At 45.7% G+C, this 22,554-nt stretch overlaps 1 protein-coding gene across 1 annotated transcript; it reads right to left on the bottom strand.

The window, feature by feature from the left end:
* Positions 1 to 4,953: 4,953 nt before the first annotated feature.
* On the bottom strand, positions 4,954 to 5,391 carry LOC140213971 (uncharacterized). Its single transcript, XM_072285167.1, has one exon. It carries the CDS (start codon positions 5,389 to 5,391, stop codon positions 4,954 to 4,956), a length of 438 nt encoding a protein of 145 aa, XP_072141268.1.
* Positions 5,392 to 22,554: the final 17,163 nt, after the last annotated feature.

Raw genomic sequence — 22,554 nt, 5'->3', positions numbered from 1 at the left:
GAACACCAGATGCTCTGTGTACAGTGTAATCGGTGTACTTGTCTGGAGTGCTTGAAAGATGTGCTACGGGCTGTACTGGCACTGTCTGAAGATAATGCATGGTTCTAGAAAGCCTGCAGCTGAGCATCTGCCACCATACTGAAGGAACTGTACTAATTTATTGTGTTGATGTTAAAATTTAGGAGCTGCAATGAATAGTTGTAAATGTGGCAGCGTTGCCTAACTAAAGCACAAATTACACACCTCGACTCACATAATGCACTCTGAAAGTTTTGCTACGTGGTATCTGTGTTTGCTGCCTGACCTTATGGCACCTTTACGAGCAATCGCAGGTGATTGCAGCTGCTGAGGCTTTATCAACTGGCAAGTTGAAAAAAGAATGCTGTGCCACCAGTGTGGCTGCACGCTCCGAGATGCAAACCATCTTGAACCAGGTGTTCGGCAGACAGTACATGTGCAGCCAAAACATAGTGTTTGAGCCCTATAGGCAACTAGGGTTCACAACTGCCCACAAGTGTGCTGTCACAACAGAAAGTTGAGAACAAGCAGCATTTTTACCGGTGTTCAAAACATTTGTGCAAGTCATTCTTTCACCAAGGCTGGTAATCATGCATATGTAATGAGAACAGGGCATTTGTTACACACAAGGGGTCATGTGTCAAGTTTGATTAGATCAGTAACCTATGAGATAGAATTATAAAAGCATACCTTTTCTTCCTCAGTGGTCTCTTGGAGAGATGACCATTTTCGGCAGTTTAGTTTTGACTTCTTATGTCTAGATTTGGTGTGCATATTTCAACTATAGCTAACACTCAGTGCTCTGTCCTGCCCAATTTTTATGTTGTCTTTGTGATATTTGCAATATTTTGCAGTTCAGCTGCAAAATATTGTCTATACTATTATATATTGTCTATGCAAGTATATGTCTTTACTATTACTAGTTTTCATGTTCAACTTTTGTGCAGTGCTCACTAGTTATTACTAGCTATGTTTTGTTCACATATGCTCTTGGATTGTTGCGCGAAGTGACACAGACTGCAAGCAGACAGGACGAGCGCTAACTTTCAACTAACTATATATATATATATATAGGTGATTGCAAAAAAAAAACGCAGCATAAGAACATGACAAGGTATGAAGACATCAGTTAAACATATCAGGAAGTAGGGAAGTCAAAAAAGGACACAACGAAAAGACAGTACTTCAGATTAAGACACGTGTTGTGAAGATGCTGAAATTCGCATTCTAACAGACAAAGATGCATGGCTAACGCAAGCCTCTCCTAATCTTTTAATGTGGAATGCCTCGATAATTTCCCGTGCGGTTTGACATTTGTGTCTCGAAAGAATTTTTGTGTCTTCAAACAAAGGTTTACAACCGCAATTGAAACAATGTAATGCTAGATGTGAAGCATTAGGGTTGTAAAGTGAATGTGTTCTTTCAGTATAATATTAATGCACCTGCCGCTCTGTGCAATGTAAGTCTTCCCGCACTTGAGAGGAATCTGATAAAGTATACCAGTGTTACAAGGCACAAAAAGGGACACATGTCTAACGCCGCAATCATCTTTTCGGTTTAGCCACCCTGTTCAAGTTTACTATTTATCATAGGCACATGATAGACAACTTGCGGGGCCAAGAAAACTTCATTCAAGTCACATCTATTGGCCACGTTCCATAAACCATGGGATAATCTATGTACATAGGGCACCACAGCAAACTTTTTTTTCTGTTTTTCTTGTTTCTTAGCCTGGCCTTTTACCCATTTTAAAAGCTTTTCGCAGGTTAGTGATAATAAATACACAGGATAACTAGCCTTCTCGAGCCCATCTATTTGTTGTGAAAAACTGTTTCATATTGTGTTGACATGACGCTTATACAGCTCTTAAGTTTGCCATTACTAATCATGTCCACACAATATGAAACAAAGTGTTTCACAGCAAGTAGATAGAGAGGCATTCCACATTAAAACATTAGGAGAGACTTGTGTTAGCCATGCATCTTTGTCTCTGTTAGGATGTGAATTTCAGTATCTTCACAACACGTGTGTTAAACTGAAGTAGTCTTTTTGATGTTTCCTTTTTTTACTTCCTTACTTCCTGATATGTTTAACTGATGCCTTCATACCTTGTCATGTTCGTATGCTGCGTTTTTTTGCAGTCACCTATATATATATATACATATATATATATATATATATATATATCTTGTTCATTTCAATAAAAATTTAGTTGAGAGTTAGCGCTCATCCTGTCTGCTTCTAGTCTGTGTCCGTGTCACTTCGCGCTACAGTCCAAGATCATGTTACTGTACCAACTCGCCCAACTTTCTATCCTTGTGTTAACATAGACACACTAAGACTTGTTCTTATTTATGTGACCGGTTATTTTTGTACTTTATAATAAGATGCAGTGCTTTTCGAAGGAAAAGGATAGTTCGTAGTGAGGTTATTTAAAAAGGCTGTTCTGCTTAAAATTTAATTGAGCAAGCCTGTGCCATTATTCGGTGCTTATGTCTTTGTATTGGTATGGTTTACTCCTTCTCTTCCTTTTTACTTTTAATATGTGCAAACATTATTATGTAACCATTTCCCTTTAATGAAATAATAAATACTTTTTTTCTGACATTTCGTCACAAATTTTACAATGATTTTGTTCAATTAGGTAACCTTAGACCAGCTGATTGTCATTCTGGTAGCTTAACTTACAATGCCTGTGGGATATTCAATGCAAGCACATGGTGAAAAATAAACTATATTCGGTATAAGCAGGTCACTGGCAGTAAGTGGAGCATACATATATTTCAGGAAATAGTGCATGCTTATATATTGAACAGCATGCACAGCTACACATGCTGTTTTGTTCGTAAATGCTGAAACATTCTTCTAAGTGGAAGCGCTCTGTTGCACTTTGTTCTTTGGTTTTCAGTGCTACCTATAAGTCACATATGTGAAAGTACTAGTAGAAGCATCCCGTGGAGATAAATGACAACTTTGATGAACAGAGGTATAAAATATGTGCTTAAAACGGCAAAAAACTGCTTGACAGGCAAACGTATGCTTCTGTAGTACTGCACTTGTTACCGTCGCCAATCCATGCATTGCGTGCGCCTTATTGCATTCAATATGAGCTACAACAACGAGCTGTGGTGTCTTTCCCTCCTGGTCGTGCTGGTGTTGCGAAAATTTTTGACCAAGAAAAGTGGAGGTTTTTAATTATTTCTAACCATGCTTAACCATGCTTTTGGCTGTGTGCTGTTTCCACGGAGTGATAAGTACTGGTGCACCAAGGTGCGGGAGATCCTGTGTCCTTAGTGCAGCGCGCGTTGTCATTGCGCTCTGCATCCTGGTGGCAGTGTACTATCACTGCAGAGGAAGATTACGAAAAGCATAGGGTGTGTGCATTGCTGTGATCATGAAACTTAAATTTTTTTGCCTGAAAGGGTCGCACGTTATGCTACCACATGACGGACCAGAAGCGCAATATGACGACACCTCACAGATTCTGCCTCATACTGAACAAGGTAGTACCATAGCTAAGGCTAGGCAGCATTCACAACAGCTAGTCTGCCCATTAACTACATGGCTTTAGTGAACGCTAAAATACTTGCAGGGATAACACCCTTTTGGAAGGGTGTTGTCTATGCTACACCCAAATTGAAAGGGTGTTGTCTGTGTTACACCCCATATAGAAAGGGTGTTTGTTTTACACCCATAGGCAAGGTGACGTCATATTAACACCCCTTCTTTTGTGGGGTGTTAATTTGCACCCCCTTGCTTGGGGTGTAGCAATACACCCAAAAAGGGGGTCACCCATGGACAAGTAGTTTACACCCTTAAGGGTGTTAAAATTTTTTGAGTGTGGTATGCCGACGCTAAGTCGGGCTTAGAGAAGCACGTTTCTCCGGCTAGTTGATAAAGTAGTTCCTCTGTATGCGGGAGAGGAAAGCATCGGGAATTACTACCTTGTTCACTTCACGTAGGTCCACACACAACCTAACTGAACCGCCCTTCTTCCTCGCGACAATGATCGGTGAAATCCATTTCGATGCGTCGACGTGTTCAATTAAATCCTCGGCCAGGAGACGTATCTCCACCGATACCTGTTGCCGTAGCGTGAGCGGCAGGCGTCGGAGCTTCGCAACTACTGCTTTCACAGATAAACAGCATATAACATGGTGAACAAAGTGAACATGCCCTAACTGTTCCGTGAACAAGTGCGCAAACTGGTGCTTGAAATCTGAAGGCAGTGAGTCAGGGCATATCACCTGGTAGCTATTCAAGGTTGAGCCGTTGATTGCGATTCGCAGGCTCCAAACGGCATCAAGCCCCAGCAGCGATGTGCCCTTGGTGGAGACATGAAATAGCACACTGGCTCTGTTTCCCTTGTAAGATACGTCAGCAGGAAAGCAATTACTTAGGTTGATTTGTTCTCCGGAATAGTTACACAAGTTGGCAGTTGGAGGTCGCAAAGAGTAGCTGTTGGCTAGATATTTGTGGTAGTGCTCTTCACTGAGCAAAGAGACCGTAGCGCCAGTGTCGACAATCTCATTTTCCCGATATAAATGTTGGCTCGAATATCTTTCGCCGAGGCATTACGGTCGCCGATTTGAAGTACCGTGACGGCGCTGGCCTTCTCGGGCTTTCGAATGGCATATTTCTTCTTCGATTTGCACATGCTTGAAAAGTGGCAACGCTTGTTCCTCGCCGGACATGCAGTCGAGTTAGCCATATGCGATGACGAGCTGCACCTGTAGCAGCTTCCTTGCTCAGACTCTGACCTTTTTCGCACATTTGAAACTTCTTCACAGACCTATGCGCGAATTCCCCGAGCTCTTGTTGCGTTTGGTCAATTCGCTTCCCGATGTCAACAGCACACTGCAGTGTATGCGAAGACCCTTCATAAAGCATGCGTTCACGCGTTGTTCATGACGAAGTGCCTTCCAGTAATTGGTCTCAAATCATGCTATCGGTAACACTGCCAAAGTTGCATGTAGACGCAAGGTCCCGAAGACTGTTTGTAAATGCTTGAAAGGTCTCACCAGGCAGCTGTCGTCTTTGGCGAAACCGGCACCGCTCCACCAAATCATTCGTAGCGCTCGTGAAATGGGTATCCAATGCAGCAAGCGCGTCCTTGAACTGGCCCACCTTGTCCTCGGTCTTGGCGTCCGCGGTCACGTCTGCTCCTTGTGCCAGGATGCTGTAGAGTATTCGCTGGCCTTCAGCCCCGAGCGAGTTTAGCAGAATTGCCCTGCAAGGCTTGGGCTGCAATTCATCGCCGCCAATGGCCTCCAGGAAATTCAGGAATACGCGTTTCCACTGCTGCCAAGGCACAGCCGGCTCACCGGGTGCAGGCAAGAAAAGGGGCGATGCTGGGAAACCCCCGTGCGGCATGGCTCCGATACTGATCCTCGTCGCCAATATGTGCTGTCTGGCTCAGACCAGACGAATGACACTGGACCACGCAAGCGCAGTATGCACATACTTTTTATTCGTCACAGTAAAGCCACTTATATAGGAAATCATATTGAATGACGATGACGATATGTACACTGAAAGAAACGAAACTGAAACAATAAAGAAGGATACAACAGGCACATTTCGACGATCGACGACTGTGCTCACCGCTGTTGCTGTGTTATCTTTGTTGCTTGTCTTGCTGGGCAAACGTTATCGAATCAAGGGCTGATGCTCTCATCAGCCTCTTTGGTGTTCCTAAATTTGAAGAATCGCTCGTACATCTTGAAAATAGGTGACAATATGCGATGCCCGCTGGTGACGCTATTCATCACACAAGTGTTGAGACACATCGTGTAGCTCCCATAGTGCTGTTACTGATGCTTAAGAGCAGAAGCTGCCAACGGCAATGTGCCTTGCATTTTGTTCAACACTGTCCAAAGGGCATCAGCGCACCAACATACCTTGCTGTCTTTCAGTGCTTCGTTTTTTATCCGAAACTGCCAATACTGAAGCGAAGTTCACACACAAATACAACCTTTTTTTGTTATCAGACAGGGAAGTCTCTTACCTTACTTCGTGGACTCAAAAAAAATGCCTACGAAATGAACTCAATTGACGCCATTGCAGTTGAATTGTCTAACCCGGTGCACAGGCATGTTTAAACAAAACAAAATAAAGCAGTTCATAGGCTAAATATTCTAAATACACACACACACACACACACACACACATATATATATATATATTTATATATATATATATATATATAAATATATATATATATATATATATATATATATATATATATATATATATATATATATATATATATATATATATATATATATATTGGGGCGAATGCCTTAAATCGCTGCTTCGAGGTCACGTTGTGCGGTAAAACATGACTTGACCCAAGGAAGGTGAGAAGCGAACCACAGCAGGCCCAGCCATGTATAAGTGATGATTTCTGATGAGCAATGTAATTATTTATTGATTAGTGATTAGATTAAAGTGGATTAATGTCAGGTAAGGTGGATTAAGGCGTATAAAACAAGATAAAGGTGGATTAGGGTGTATATAAATGTCGATAAAGGTGAATGAAAGAGGATTAAGATGCATTATAGTGGATTTCGGTTGATCAAAGTGAATCAATTTAATTGAGATGTACTAAGGTGGATTAGGTTGGAATAAGGTGAAAACCGTATTCTTTACCTGGCGCCTTCTTATCTTTTAGGCGATAGCTAACAACGCCATGTAATCTTAAGTTTATGGAAGTGAAATTTATGGTACACATTTATATATGAAAGTTGAAGGACTTTGTCATAACCGTATAGTTTCGCGTTTTTTTCATCTCAAATCGGCCGTGTACACATAAATAAGGCCATGAAACTATCCGCACATTTACTTTATTACGCTACGGAACCGTGAAGCGCGGCTTGCGGTGCAACCCGCATAACGCGTTGCAGAATGGTGCCAGAAATAAACCTCTAGCATACCGGTGGATAAACATCTCATAGAAAAGAGGAAGCTCGAAGGCACTTCCACTTTACGCCACAGTTTTACATCCCAGAGAATTTGGACGAAGTGACGTTATTTTTTGTACCGCATGCGTAAATCGATCAACGAATATTTTGACGCCAGCTGTGGCCGGTCACACGACTATATTGAAAGTTATAGCCCCATGCTAGGCTGTTACCACAATTGCCATGAACCTTGAAATGCAAACAACAGACATGGCTGTTTTTTCTCAGGAAGGTTAATATTCTAAATTGTAAATACATTTTTCTCATTTATTTTCTAAATGGCGTTTTCATATGCAGAAAAGGACAAGTGCCAATAAATTTTGAGGTTTCTAGGTTTTTCTTTCAATGACCGAATTACAAAAACATCACTGCTAAAGCTGAATGCAAGGCGAACTGCAAAGCGTCTGTATATGCCAAAGCCGATGCCATAGTCCCAACGCCACCTAGAGAAGCTTCTTCAATTCCAGAAAACTCAGCTGCTGCCCATGTTCCGGGGTAACGTCTATCTGGAACTGTTCTAAACCCAGCACCAATCCATTACATCGCAATAAATGAAGCGGAGAGGATATCTAAAGCCTACGGATCTTTGAATTGGATACCACATTATATTCGATAACTTCCGTGAATATTTAAATTTCTGATAATTCGATTGGCACGTTCTTGCGCCACTGCGTCGGAACGGATATTTGGACAATCCCATAGAGCAGAGACGCACAGCAGTGGCAGAAATGATAAACGTGCCCTAAACACATTGATGTGTGTTGTAGGTCGTCGTGCACTGCAGGTGGTTTTGCAATGCTCCTCTCGAAATTTGAAAAGTCGTCTTAGTCCTTCCAAGTCACTTCTACATCTCACAGTGTGTATCAAGCCGGGGTGCTGTACACATTTCACTAAAGCTAATGAGCAGTGGAGAGCACAAAAAATTACGTTAGATCAACGTTGCAAGCTGTGCGTCGCTTATACATAAATATTGCTTGAGGTGACCCACTGCAAAGGATGACGCGAAGAAAATTTCAGGCCTCTAATTTATATTTTGATAACATTTAGTTACATCACATAAACTTATGCTCCTGTGGATTCCTACATCTCATTTATATACAGATATTTTTTATTGAGCGACAGCAAGCTGTAAAATTCCGGTAAGCCTATTTGGCGAAAATCAACTCACAAAATAAACATCTACGGGAAACTTCAACAAAGTAGGCAAAGACATCACTGCGGCAAAAAAAGAAGTGCTGAATTCTATCGGAGACTTAGCTCTAACAACGCCAAGAATTAAAAAACAAGTCAATGACCGACGCGTACAAGTACCTCGCAGCGTGGACTAGTTAGGCAAATACAATAAAAAAAGTTACGAGGAACAAAGGCCATCCGCTATCGAAAAAAAATGCGTTAAGCATGCTATGGGAGAGGGGTACTTGCAGCACTATGTTGAAAAAGGTGTTATTGTTAGCGCTCTTCTGACTACCGTTGTTTACCCGTATGCGGGAACAATGCACTACTTTGATAGGTACTTCCAAAGGAACCCGTTCCGTCCTTGAGGAAGAAGAAAGTCTAGAGGCACAGTGTCTTAACGGCGCTATTTTACGATGCTAGTTGTCAGGAAGAAGGAATGAGAACACTCAAGTTACCCCTGTGCCACCGTGCGGTGCCGTAAGGTACCACCACCACCGGCACACTCACTGCACGGGTGGACCCCCACAAGGTGGTACCGGTATCATCGAGCTTATTGTGTCTCTCTTTGACTGTACCATTTTCGAGAATCGCTCACAAAAAAGGTCAGACACAGTAATTAGCATCAGATCGCTTAGAAAGCTAAATGATATAGAACTGGGTTGCTATAACGCAAAGCTGCTCTACACTTTTCTATTACAATTCTGCAATCAGCCCTACATGATTGGCCAAACAAAAATTCGCCCACCCCCACTTCGCCTGCCTGTCTCGCAACGTCACGAAAACTGCGATAACTCCTCATTTCATATGGCGTGTAGACACTGATTACGCAAGACGAGACCAACTAAAAGAAAACATTATTTCGGATTTGACGCCTTTTTCCTCTTATCCCTCTGCTGTTGGTAAAGAGTTTTTCAGCTGCGCCCACTTAGCAGTCTGTCACGCGACGTCACAATACCGCGAGAACTCACCACTTCAAAGAGATGTGTACTCGTTAGACAGGCAATATTAAGTCAGACAAAGCTGATTGTGTCTTTTTGAATAGCCGGAGGCTGCCCCGTTCTGAAAGGAATTGAAGATGGCTGTCCGCTGATTGCTTAGGCCCTGCTTATTGGCACCTGCCGGTGATCATATACTGTTTTCCGTATAATAAAGCTTTATTGCGTAGCGGCATAGCGTTATCGAGCCTTTTTTGCACGTGTACGACATCCCTGTGGAAGCTCTTCATTGCTGGGGTTTGGTTTTAGCGTTTAGCTTCATTCTTAACCTTCCGTTGCACGCCACCACGATTTTTCACCAGCCACCACAAGCTAGTAAGGGGAAGAGCTTCAATCGCAGACATCGGCACCACCGTCTTCATCACGTTATAGCATTTCACTGCGCTGGCTTGTCCGCTAAGAAACCCACTCCACTCAAGCGTGCTCCTCGCCTCCTGTCACCCAATTAGATAAAAGACGGCTGAATGTAAGCGATGTTATTTATTTTGAGAGCAAACAAAAGTGCCCGTCTTTAAACAAGGAGAGCGTATGATTGGGCTGTTCAGACAACCTGCGGGTCACCGCCCGATGCTTGCATCGGCGGTTGCGTAAATTTCACGTCAGGACATTGCAATAAAAATACATTCGAATAGTTTTCTGCTATAGGGCCCCTGAACTCCTAAACGAAATTAATAGCAATAACGTTATGCCTAGTATGCAACATAAAATTTACAAGTGCAAATTACTTATCTACGGCACGCGTGAGCGGCTGGAAAAAATCACGTACTTCGAAGGTATCCATCCTACCTAAGTGTTGATGTCTGTGCTACAATTAGTGGAAAGAGTTTGCAGAGCGTTTTTCGAGGGCATAAAATAGCTCTTCTTGCAAACGTCGACTGTAGACCAGCTCAGGAAGACCAGAACGGTTCATTATAGGTATCACGATGCCTGTAATTCTTTATTTATCAAGATGCTCTGAGTAGCTTAAGCGAAAACATTTCTGAGGCTAGTGTATTTAATGAGGTTGAAGACAAAAGCATTGAAACTACTTCGCCACAGATACTTCACGGAAACATAAGCAGTGTTTACATTTGGACGCCACTTCGGTTCCCGCTTATAGCTGCTATCACAGGCCACTTGTAAATAACTGAAAAAAATGCATTTTTCGCACCCTTTTGCATTGTTTTAGCGGCTGGGTACGGCATATTTCTCTTCAAAGAAACATGTAGCTCCGATGCGGTCGTTGCCTATATCCTTCTTCGATCACCAACAAAGTTTTAACGGTGGCGCCACAACAGCCACTGCCGTGTGTTGTAGGAAGCGTGGTACATTTTCAGGTGTCGAATTCGGAGAGTAGGAGTGCGGAACCCCGAATGCGGAACACAGTAACAGGCACACAGTGCTGGTTTTTTCGAACACCATTTTCTATTTAAAAGGTACGGCCCGCATCTGGTGCGACTATACGAACAAGAATAACCATCCAAGTTGGACGTGTCCATAAAGAAGCTGACATACGTTTTAAGTAATTTTTTCGTCAGATAACTGTGAAATAACTGCTTGCATCTGGCACGCAAACATCGATAGATCCATTCGATCATCCGCGCATTCACGATGTGCCTGAATTTTGAAGGAAGGTGGAAAACAAAGCGACCGAAGCCGAGAAAGTTGCAATCACATTGAGCGGCATCAGTGGTCACGTGTTCAACCTCGTAGCTTTCCAGATGTCTTCTACGGGTGACACTAATGTTAAAGAATGGTGTGTCGGAAATCGAAGATTACGCAGGACCAATGTCACATTGATTGTCAGTGGTAATGCGTTAGCATTGGATCACTATAGCAACGCAACGTATTGCCTCTATCGAAACGAGCTTTGTATGAGCACTCTTTCGCGCTTCCCGGAAAACATACGATGCCGCCTTGCACCACCGCCACGGAGCGCGAGGTTGCATCCGAAATGTATGGCGCATCGGTGCGTGCGAAAGTTGAGAAACGCGCAATGCGGCAACAGCGTTACTCTCTCGCCCATCTTTTTGGACACGCTGCGCCATCTAGTAGCGCTGCTGAAGAATGTGCGAGTGACCTCCGAAACGAGATCCATGGCTGCACCGGTGTCTGCGAGCGCTGACCATTGGTGCCTTCATTGCTACACGCTCAGGGGCACTTAGTCAGTGACCCATGTTGGCGACACGTTCACTGAGGAGCATTACACAGCCAGTGCATTCATGGCGCCGCTGGCTAAAGCGTTGTCGCGAAAGGCGCAAATTGAAAGGGGGCACCTTCCAGTGTATTTGTGGCACAGGTTGATAATGCGTCCAGTGGCTGTCGTTGAGGAATTTTGCGGAAGTGGGTTTGATTCCGTTCGAAATCGGAGAAATATAAGGTATTTTTGGCCATATTATAGCTGCAGATTCCCTGTGGACCGTGTCTAGTTGCCCAAAGAAAGAGAGAGTGACGAAACTTTTATGCAATGGTAGAACTAGAATATTTTCAAAGGACCGCCCAAGTCAAGAGCCCCAGTTTGCGTAGCCGCCTGTCCAGCCTGGTTGATCTGAGATTGCTGGTCGACCAGATCAGAGCCAACGTGTGCTGTGCTGAAAACTTGTCTTTGAGGAATGGGGGATGTCTTGAGCAGCTCCAGGTAATGTTAAAAAGTGTAGGACTTTCTACGCACCAGGCGCAGAAACCTGGATATCACGACGGGAAGAAGGGGAGCAATCTTCTTAAGTGGGGTTAAAACCCTGCTTGAAATTTTCTTCCATTGATGGTCTCCTCTCCTGTTTGATGTGTAGCAGCATCGATGTCGAGGAAGATGACGAGAACGGCGGCTGGATAGCAACAAGCCATTGCGTAAGAAACAAAGCGGGCGCATGGCTCAGATCACAACGGACGACCGCGAGGTGGCCGGGAGATTTTTTCTGTGGAGGAATGACCGTCAGCTAGGGCTTTCTGCTTAGTAAAAATATACTCCTGTTTATTGTGGCCAACCGTCGTCACTAACCCATTAAAGACCGGTTGCTTTTTTTTTCTTGCTATCTTGAAATAAATCTAATATATTACCTTACCTTTATTCTAATAATTCACATGCAAGAAATTATTACTCTTGCCTAATTAGTTTTCGGAATATAGCCCGTGACCATATGGTCACACTGGGCCCTTACGCTACAGCAAAATACGCGAAGTTAAAAACATTTATTTCAAGCCATGAAACATCACAAAAAACATCCATAGCGAATAGTCGAGCACTTATTTAGTGTGATATGGCTTAAATGATGGAATACACATGCCGACGTAATACTTTGGGCATTGTGTGTGCACCACGCTGTTGCAATTATCTCATGCACACCTCCACCTCTTGGCATTAGGTATTGGTGCAACGAAGTGGGCCACTTGGTCACCGTGTACCATTCAGGACATCACCAGTCTTTGGGATTCTGCGTTGACCAGGTCCTCTAGGCTTATTGTCCCATCGCATCAGGTATACCTTTGCGCAATTGGCCTGCGGAATTCCACCTGCGTGACTTTGAACCCTGTGCTACGGATTAGCGCCCAAGCGTTGCTGATAGATACATGACAAAGTCAAGTTAAAATCGGCCACCACCACTTTTTAGCACGGATTGAAATCCAATAGGCTCCTACATTTGCATCCGTCTGGTCCGTACCTCCTGTGGAGGAAGGACCGTCAGCTAGGGCATTCTGCTTAGTAAAAATATACTCCTGTTTATTGTGGCCAACCGTCGTCACTAATATTGCACGCCACAAGATAGGTCACCACGGACAGCGGACATGACTGAAGACAGCCGCAATGCTTCCAATGTCCAGCACGGAACCACCGTCACGGATGCCAGCTATCGATTAACACTGCACCACAGCGCGACGTGGGTGCTATTTTGCTGAGGTTACACGAGTACTGGCCAGCGGACCCACAACTCTGGATCACTCAAGTAAACCGCTCGTTCGCCGGCGCACGAGTCACGTCGCACTCAAACATTAAACCATCTCTTATCATCAATGCCGCCATGAGATTGCCACCGAGCTTTCCTACCTGATCCTTCAGCCCCGGCGACAGTCCCTTTCGACATCCTCACGAGCGAATTCGTCAAACGCACGACCGTGTCGGAACAGCGAGGGCTACACCAGTGTCTCCAAGCTGCAGAGTACGGGTATCGAAAACTGTCACCGGTCTTACGCCGTTTTAAATAGCTCCATGGAGACAAGACAACCACCTTCGATCAAGATTTGCTTCGAGAATTTTTCCTACAACGTTTACTAACCTCCGTCCGCATGCTTCTCGCGACCGCTAGCAGTTTGCGGTTCGCAGCTAGCCCACCTTCCTGACTCCGACATTGACGCACGAAGTCCAACGGTTTCCCTCGTGGATCGTTCAGATCCATCCATAACGCTACCCTCGCCCTTCCTGCAAATCCTGCATGACGAATTCCGCGAGAAGATCTGCAAACTGTTAGATGAGATCGCCCTTCTATCTACCCAACGCCATTGCTTTTCACCGCGTGGCCGCTCTTTCTCGCACAGCCGTTCGCCGTCATCATCCCGACAATCGTACCTTTGGTAGCACAGCGCGAAAGTGCACATGATGCAGTCGTTTCCAGAGAAACAACTCGCAGCACCAACAAAATGTGCAAGTCCTGCTCGTGCTGAAGTCAGCCGCCTATCCTTCGTGAGTGACAAAACCATAGGCCCACATTTTCTCGTGGAAACTGGCGCTTGCGCCAGTGTCATCCCACCCTCAATTGTAATTCGCAAGCGCCGGCAAGTCTAATCATGAATACAAGCTACCCAATAAGGCCCCGATTGCCAGCTATGGGGAACTAGCACTGTCCCTCAACATGAGCCTCCGAAGGACATTCTGATTAAATTTTGTAATCGCTGCTGTTGCCAATCCCACCACGTGTGCGGATCTGCTGCGCCACTACAATCTCTTAGTTGGCACGAAACGCAAACACCTCGTTGACATTACGACACACCTTTCTGTGCTTGGTATAGCCTCGCGAGTGCTACTTCTAGCGGTCAACAACGTATTTCCGAAGTGAGTTTTCATAAAACTGCCTGAGCGACTCTCATTCCCTTTCCACCGGCCAACTTGCTTTTGCCCGTCAAAGATGATGTCACTAGCCATATCATCACAACAGGCGCGCCCGTCCACGCTCAAGCTCGTCGTCTACAACCTGATCGCTGCAAGATCGCACGCAGCGACTTTCATCACAAGCTCCAACTTGGGATCGTGTTCCTTTCCTCAAGCCCTTACGCATCACCACTGCCCTTGGTGCCCAAGGCGTTCCACCGGCCATGCGTAGATTACCATATGGTCAACAATGCTATTGTGCGAGACCGTTACCCACTTGTGCGCAATTTACGGCGTACCGTTTTAGGCAACCGGTCCATAAACCCACACATGCTACCTGAAGGCATCAATGTTGCCAGGCCCGAGATCCTCGTTATGTAATAAACGAGAAGAAAGGCGGTACCCGAGGGGCCCGATTTTTATTAGCCCTATCATGAGAAGCCAATAAACACTGAAACCAAGGGCAGCTTAAGGGAAAAACTTGCAATTATTAAATGAAATAAAGGAGCGATAAATCAAGGGAAATGAAAATCTACGAAAAAACAACTTGCCGCAGGAGGAGAACGATCCCACAAACTTCGTATTACGCGTGCGGTGCTCTTCTACTTGAGATACCGGGGTGCGATTTCCCCACCAATTTTCTGGGGTATTTATGTTTCCTGTAGAACCCTGGGATTGTTAGCCAGCGCCACCACTCACAAACCTTGGCAGCACATGTGGAACATCCTTTATGCCGTAGGCGTCCTGAGAACGTGAACTTTTTGAGTGAAGGCAACCGGTCAGTACTAAACCCACACATGCTACCTGAATGTATCAATGTTGCCGGATTCGAGACCCTCGGTATTACCGGTTGCCTTTACCCTGAAAGATGACGCCGTGACGCTACGTGGCGCCTGAAGCAGAAAGGATGTTCCACATCCGCAGCCAAGGTTTTTGACTGGTGGTGCTCGCTAACACTCACAAGGTTCTACTAGACAACGTAAATACACAAGAACGTGGATGGGGGAATGACACCGCGGAAGCTCGAATGGTAGAGCATCACGCGCGTAATGCGAAAGGTTGTGGGATCGATTCCACCTGCGGCAAGTTGTTTTAACACGCACTTTTATTTCCATTGATTTATCGTTAGCTTATTTCATTTATTAAGCATAACTACTTTCTCTATGTTGCCTTTGGTGTCAGTGTTGGCTTCTTATGACAAGACTAATAGAAACTGGGCCCCTCAGGTAACCCCATTTCTTCTCGTTTTAGTTCTCTCAATTATCCAACACTGTCTTGTTCATTGACAACCTCTGGCCGGTTTGCGTAGGAAGCCTTTTTTTTACATCGTCCTTTGTCCCCTCGTCTTTTGCCTCCCATGCTACATCACCTCCAAGTACTTACTTCATGCCGCCGTTCAACCTCTCGTCACACTGTACTGCGGCATGTCATTATGTTGGTGCCCTTGGTAGGGGAAAGAACTTTTTGCTGTAGTATGTTTAAGAGACTGTCTTTTACTATAACGCGGGCTCGTGTTCTATGAGGCTGGCCTCTTCAAGAACATACCCAGTGTCCCAAGTTGTTGTCTAATAACTCCCTTAAAGACTGCAAATTGACAGTGAACACTTGGCTTCAAAGAGGTTCACTGAAGACTTTCACATATTCAGACGCACACTCACTGCGACACAAGTTGGCCTCGATGAATTGCGCTCATGAATAGCGCATACTCCAATGCGCATATCCAGTAATATATTTATTTATTTATTTATTATACCTCAAAGGCCCCAGAGATGGGGTATTACATGAGGGATGGGCTTTAACAAAACAGTGATTCGAGAGCAGCCTTGAAGGGATGAGTGTCGGAGTGGTGCGTGATGTCGGCAGACAGACCGTTCCAGTCCCTGGCGGTTTCCACAATACATGTTAGCACAACAGAGCTTTATTGAAGAGGGGCACATAACCAGTGGCACAAGTTTACCTCAGCGAGGTTCCCTGAAGAATGGTATATCAAATGGCAAATACTTCGCAGCCGCCCAAGTTGGCATCCCAGTGACTTGCAGTCAGTCATTGTTTCGGATGAAAATACCGTTAGAGTGATAATCGCCCTAAGTGCCCAATTGACTTTTGAAGGAATTGTTTACACTCCGGACATACATATGAACAGTCAACACCTGAAATGTGGGTGAATTACAGTAAAAATGACAATGGCATTAAACGTCCTACTCTGTTTTCAAAAGACTAATGTTGTTCGTGCGCGTATTCTGTGAACGAAAAACGGTAGAATGAAAAGTGTAAGATGACCCCGTACTTAAGAGTCCATACTTGTACATTGCTAATGAAATAATAGGGAACATGCAAAGCGGACAGACTATGGTAACAAAAAGGTGTGCACATAGAACAGAAATACAAAACAAACACGTGACGTAGATTGGAGACAGTGTCTTTTGCAAAATAGACGCGTCTCTTTAATGGCGGGACAGAAGAAGAGCGTGCCGCTTACGCACTTCCTCGTCTTTCATGGCGCTGACCTTTGCGCGCGCCGTCCTGGGGTGCGGGAGCCCCACCTATTTGTATCGATTGCCCCCACGCGAAAGGCGACCGTCTCGGTCGCGCCAAAAAGTTCTTTCAGCGACATAAGAAATAGAGCTCATCAGGTGCATCTCGGCGTTCACGTACGCGCATAGTGAGCATGCGCACTACATGAGCTACTTCAGCGCGAGGACGGCGGCCAGAGCAACCAGGGGCAGAACTGTAGGGGACAACTTCGTAGGTCACGTCACTGAGGCGGCGTGTAACCATGTATGGACCACAATGCCGGCGGATCAACTTTTCCAGAGTCCACGGTGACGGGCGGGCGTCCAGACCAACACGCAGGCGCCGGTATTGTAATGGACGTCGCGTCGACCCGGGTTGTTTCGAAGGTTGTCGGTATACTGTTAGTTCCGGATACGAGGCCGAGCAAGCTGGCGTGCCTCTTCGGCTCTTTGTACGAACTCTTCCACATGTTCGCTGGTCGGGCTATTATCAGCCAGAGGTAGACTGGCGTAAGGTGTTAACCTGGCGTGGCACCCGTATACAAGTTCGAACGGCGCAAACTGTGTATTCTATTGTGCAGCAGTGTTATTCGCGAAAGTCACAAAGGGAAAAATCTCGTTCCACGTCTTGTGCTCTACGTCGACATGCATGGAGAGTATATCAGCCAGCGTTCTGTTGAGACGTTCCGTTAATCCATTGGTTTGAGGGTGATGCGCAGTGCTCTTGCGGTGGGAGCTATGCGTCAGCTGGGGAACGTCCTACATAAGTTCCGCTGTAAAAGCTTTAACGCGGTCGGTGATGAGAACGGACGGTGCACCATGTCGTAGGACGCCGTGGCGTACAAAGAACATAGCCACTTCTTACGAATTTGCTTGCAGAATAGGTTCGGTTTCCGCGTACCTGGTTAAGTATTCGGTAGCGACAAATATCCATGTTTTGCGCGATAAGGTCACTGGGAAAGGCCCAAGTAGATCCATTCCTATTTGTTGGAACTCTGCTTGAGGAGGGTCCACGGGATGGAGCAAGCCAGCCGGTTTAATTGGTGGTTTCTTGCGGCGCTGGGCATCGCAGCAGCTGTTCACCTACCATTACACAGAAGAACAAAGCCGGGGCCAGTAATACTTCTGTCGTATCCTTGCTAATGTCTTAGCGAATCCCAGGTTTCCCGCGCATGGCTCATCATGACAGGCTTTCAAAATGTCTTGGCTCTCAGCGCCGGCGGCACAACAAGGACGTACGTATTGGGAACCGCTTCCGCAGTTTTTCCTGTAAAGGACGGTGTTGTGTCAGTAGTATGATGATAAGTCGCGAACGAGCCAGCGGGGTAAAACACCTTCTACTCCTTGAAGGTGCTCGATAAGCGGCAGCAGCGGGGTCAGCGCACTGGTGCTCCGCCATTATTGTTACGTCGATGACGCCGACAAATTGCAAGTCATGGTCTGGGTCCGATGACGTCGTACGGAGTGGTGCGTGTGACAATCAGCGAGGGTCAGAGTGTTTCCTTCCAGATCGGCAGACAACTATAATGACGTACTCTTGTAAGCGCAGGCTCCAACTTGCTAGTCTGCCTGAAGGATACTTGAGGTTGGCAAGCCAGCACACGAGTCACGCGAGATGTTCGTTAAACGTGCTCGAGAACACGATGACGTCGTCCAAATATACGAGGCAGGTTTGCCATTTGAGTTAAGCAAGCACGGTATCCATCATACGCTGAAAGGTTGCAGGTGCAGAGCAGAGAGCGAAGGAGAGAACTTTAAACTTATAAAGCCGGTCAGTTCTTACAAACGCAGTTTTTTTCATGATCCTGTTCTTCAACGTATATTTGTCAATAGCCTGATTTAAGATCCAACGAATAAAGGAACTTGGCATGTAGTAGATGATCCAATGCGTCGTCAATGCAGGGCAATGGATAAACATCGCGCTTGGTGACAGGGTTCAACTTTCTCTAATCTACACAGAAGCGTAATGTGTTGTCTTTCTTTATAACACTACAGGGGAGGCCCATGGGCTGGTGGACGGCTGGATCACGTCGTCTTGGAGCGTCTCTTTCACCTGATGCTTGATCGCTTCCCTTTCCACTGGAGACACTCTGTAAAGATGCTGGCAAACAAGACGTCCGGACTCGTCCGTAATAATGCGGTGCTTTGTGATCGACGTGCGCCGCCCTATGGATGACTTTGAAAAACAGTCCACAAATTCATTCACAAGACTCAGTAGACCGTCTCTCTGGTGGTCTGGCAGAGCGGCGTTAACATGAATCTGTTCTTTTGGGCTGGATATCTCAGATTGCTCCGACGATGCGGTTTTCAATGTGGCAATGTCAGTAACATCACTGGTTTCGCGAAGAAATGCGATTGCCGTTGCTCGCTTTACATGCCGATACTGGTTGCTAAAGCTTGTTAGCAAAATGACTGAACATTTGTTTCGCACCTGAAGAAGCACTCTGGCTATAGAAATGTGGTGCTCAAGAAGGAGGGACATGTTTGCCTCAGCAATTCCTACGGCGTCGTCCTCCATGCCGCAACGGACAAGGGTTAGCACTATGCTATTTGGTGGCAACGTGACGTGATTGTCAGCTACGCGAAGCGCGATGCCACGGTCGTTGTTATTACTGTTCGCTATGGCTTGCGTAGTTGCGAAGCTGACTCTAGACACTTGCAGGTCGATGATAGCACCGTTCGCCTGAATGAAATCCATGCCGAGTTTCGGGTCCTTTGAAAATTTAGGAAAACTGACGATGGCGACGATGTACGTGAAGCCAGGAATATTGACTCGTGCCGTGCACCGACCCATTGGAGTTATGAGATGCCCTCCTGCAGTAGGAATCTGAGTTCTGGTCCATTGCATCAAGACTTTGTTCAGTATACGGGCGAGATTCTGGCCCGTAACAGACGTGTCCGCACCCGTGTCAATTAACGCTGTGACTTCGTGGTCATCTATGGTAAGTGGTACGTCGCAGGATACTGACACGGAAGTACACTGCTTTCTCTGCGTCTCAGTTACGTCATATCGCGGTCGTCGTAGTGCAGGATCTTCAGCGTTCGCAACGTCAGCGACCTCACCTCCGCAGGTCGCTGGACTGGAGAGGGGGCTGGAAAACCTGTTTCGAGCGGGTGACGGTCACCGGGGTTCACGGAATCGTGGGGAAAACGAGGTCCTGGCATCCGCAAGGTATGCTTGAATCTCCAGGGGGCATTCACCATTGCGCGGGCGCAGCGCATTGAGTGAAAATTCACGGATCCCAGCTCGGCGGTAAGGACACGCCCTGTAGAGGTTTCACCGCGATGAAAATACAAGGGCCACCGGTCTGCGGTGTGCCATACGTCGCTCTTACGGGGTGGTCGTGTTTCAGCCATGAATGGCGTGCGGCGAAGCCTGAAGTCGTCAATTGCTTGTTTAACGGCGCGCACACGATCAAAGTCCGGGACGTCGCTAACATGGCGAAAACTCGCAGACAACGAACTTCCGCATCTTCCGCATCCGTTGTGGCTGCCGTACCTCGTGCTGTGGTGTCTCGCTTCGCTCTGGGACTTGGACTGCCTACCTGATTTCCTCCCGGACGACCTCAGCCAGAGCGAGTCGTTGTACCGACGCTGGATCACCCGAAACGTTTTGAGCTCTTCTCGAACAAGAAGCCTAATGAGCTCTCGCAAGGCGTGGATATTGTCCAGGGCTATAGCGAGAGGGTCACCTGATAAGGTCGAAGTGTCGCGGCTGTACTGCCTTGTTCGCTGCTGCAGTGTCTTTTCCATTGATATGGCTTCCGCGAGGAACTCCGCAATGGTCCTTGCAGGGTTGCGTATTAAGGCACCAAATAACTCTTGCTTGAGACCACACATCAAGTCCCTGAGCTTCTTTTCTTCCGGCATGTACGGATCCGCGCGCCGGAAAAGTCGGCCAATATCTGCAACAAACATTGCGACGCTTTCGTTCGGCTTCTGTAATTTCGCCTGAATTCCAGATTCAGCTCGCTCCTTGTGCCCAAGGCTGGCGTATGTGCCGATTAGCTGCCGTCAGAATTCACCCCATGCCGATAGGGCCACCTCAGGGTTCTCAAACCATGTCCGCGCATACTCCACGAGGGCAAAGCTGGCATTGCGTAGCTTGAGCTCCGGAGTCCAGCGGTTAAATTATGCGACACACTCAAACTGCTCGAGTGAGTCCTCTACATCCTCGAAGGTGTCCCCATGGAAGGACGTGGGGATTCGCGGCTGGTATAGGACGGCCTCGGTCGGCGCGGTCGAGGTAGAACTTAGAACTGATGTACCCATCCTTCTGACTTCACTGGGCTCGTGCTCAGGCAGAAATTCTTGAACTCGGCGGCTTGTCGGTACGCGCACAGGAGTCAGCTCGAACAGACTTCATACTGGGCTTGTAGACGTGTTCAATCTAGGAGTGGTAGCATGTACCCCGCACCTCCACCAGAAACGAATGTAGAACAAACACCATACTTCTCATTCTCCATGTGACCATGCTTTATATACCTGTGCTTCTGTACCATCATTCTATGCTGTTGGAAAAATTCATATAATATGTAAATGATAATGCTAGCGTACACTTGTTTGTGCTAATATAACTAAATTATGTATTGCAACATGGATAACTCACAACTTTTGATAGATGTCGCATTAAATGACGCAAAAAATTATTGCACATAGGAGGACATGCCACACTGAACATACTCTGATTGCAAGTTTCATCCTTGTTTCGTTGTCTAATACTCCACTTCAGCTTTGTGTCAGTGTTGTCATGTTCCACTTGGTTTGCACATGACATGCACCGAGAATGCATGCATACTCACGCCTAAGAAATAGCAAGACGCCTGAATTTCAACCGAACTGGGCGGTGATGATATTATATTGCTCTACTTAAAAATGTTTGCATAAATACAACCTATAGTTCGCGTGACTAGTGGGATGTTTATTCGAGAATACAATTGACTCTGGTTGTTTGCAGATGCAGTCTGATTTCAGTAAAAACAGCAGTCAATTAGCACTCTTCATGCATTAACACAATCGGCAGTGTCTTCTAATTAAATGGAAGCGCAATAAGTTTACGTCTACTTGACAAATATGAATAAAAGTGGTCCCGATTATGAATAAATGTGATGCAGTCAAAACAATCGCTTCAAACTCAGCATTATTTTTACATGTTCCTAGCTTTTAGCACAAATGGATTTAGAGGGACTGTGGATAGGATGCAAATCAATCAATAAAAAATATCATTCTATTTACGTGCAGTTTGTAAAAAATATTCTTAGTGCCGTAGACATATAACATTTGTCTTTCGGAGCTAACGCATATGCGCATTTGACAAACTCCACGAAAGGTGCGTCTATCTTATTTTGCGAAAACAATTTTTCTAGCAGAAATAGGATTGATTTCATTGTCGTCAGCGCTCGGGCAACAAAACACTTTTTTACCAGGAAAATTAAAGATCATCACGAGGCTTTCCTAATGCAACCTACATGAACACAATCTACCGTTTGTGGTGCACATGATATTGCTTTAAATGCCTGTCCCAAGGAAACAGTTATGTTTTCAAGGGCGGAATTCTTGTACGATTAATGTGTATTCCTGTATAATTATCACGCGTAAATGCTTGTCGTCAAGCAGTCTGCTGGCTAAAGTTCACACCACATTAGGCACAATTATAGCTTCATGTATTGAACTGAATAAGACCTGCCTCTAACGATTGCAATGCTGCGAAACAAAGTGGACGTGTTATGTGATGGCGTGTCTACAATGGTGTTGGTGTTAGCATACTTCAGAGAACCGCCTTCGTCGTAAAGTGAACTTTCTTCGGATGGTCACACTACACTTTGTCGTGT

Source organism: Dermacentor andersoni, chromosome 11 (genome assembly GCF_023375885.2).
Source record: "Dermacentor andersoni chromosome 11, qqDerAnde1_hic_scaffold, whole genome shotgun sequence".
Classification (NCBI taxonomy): Eukaryota; Metazoa; Arthropoda; class Arachnida; order Ixodida; family Ixodidae; genus Dermacentor; species Dermacentor andersoni.
Note: the sequence above shows the minus strand (reverse complement) of the source record. Positions and strands in the feature narration are given on the sequence as shown.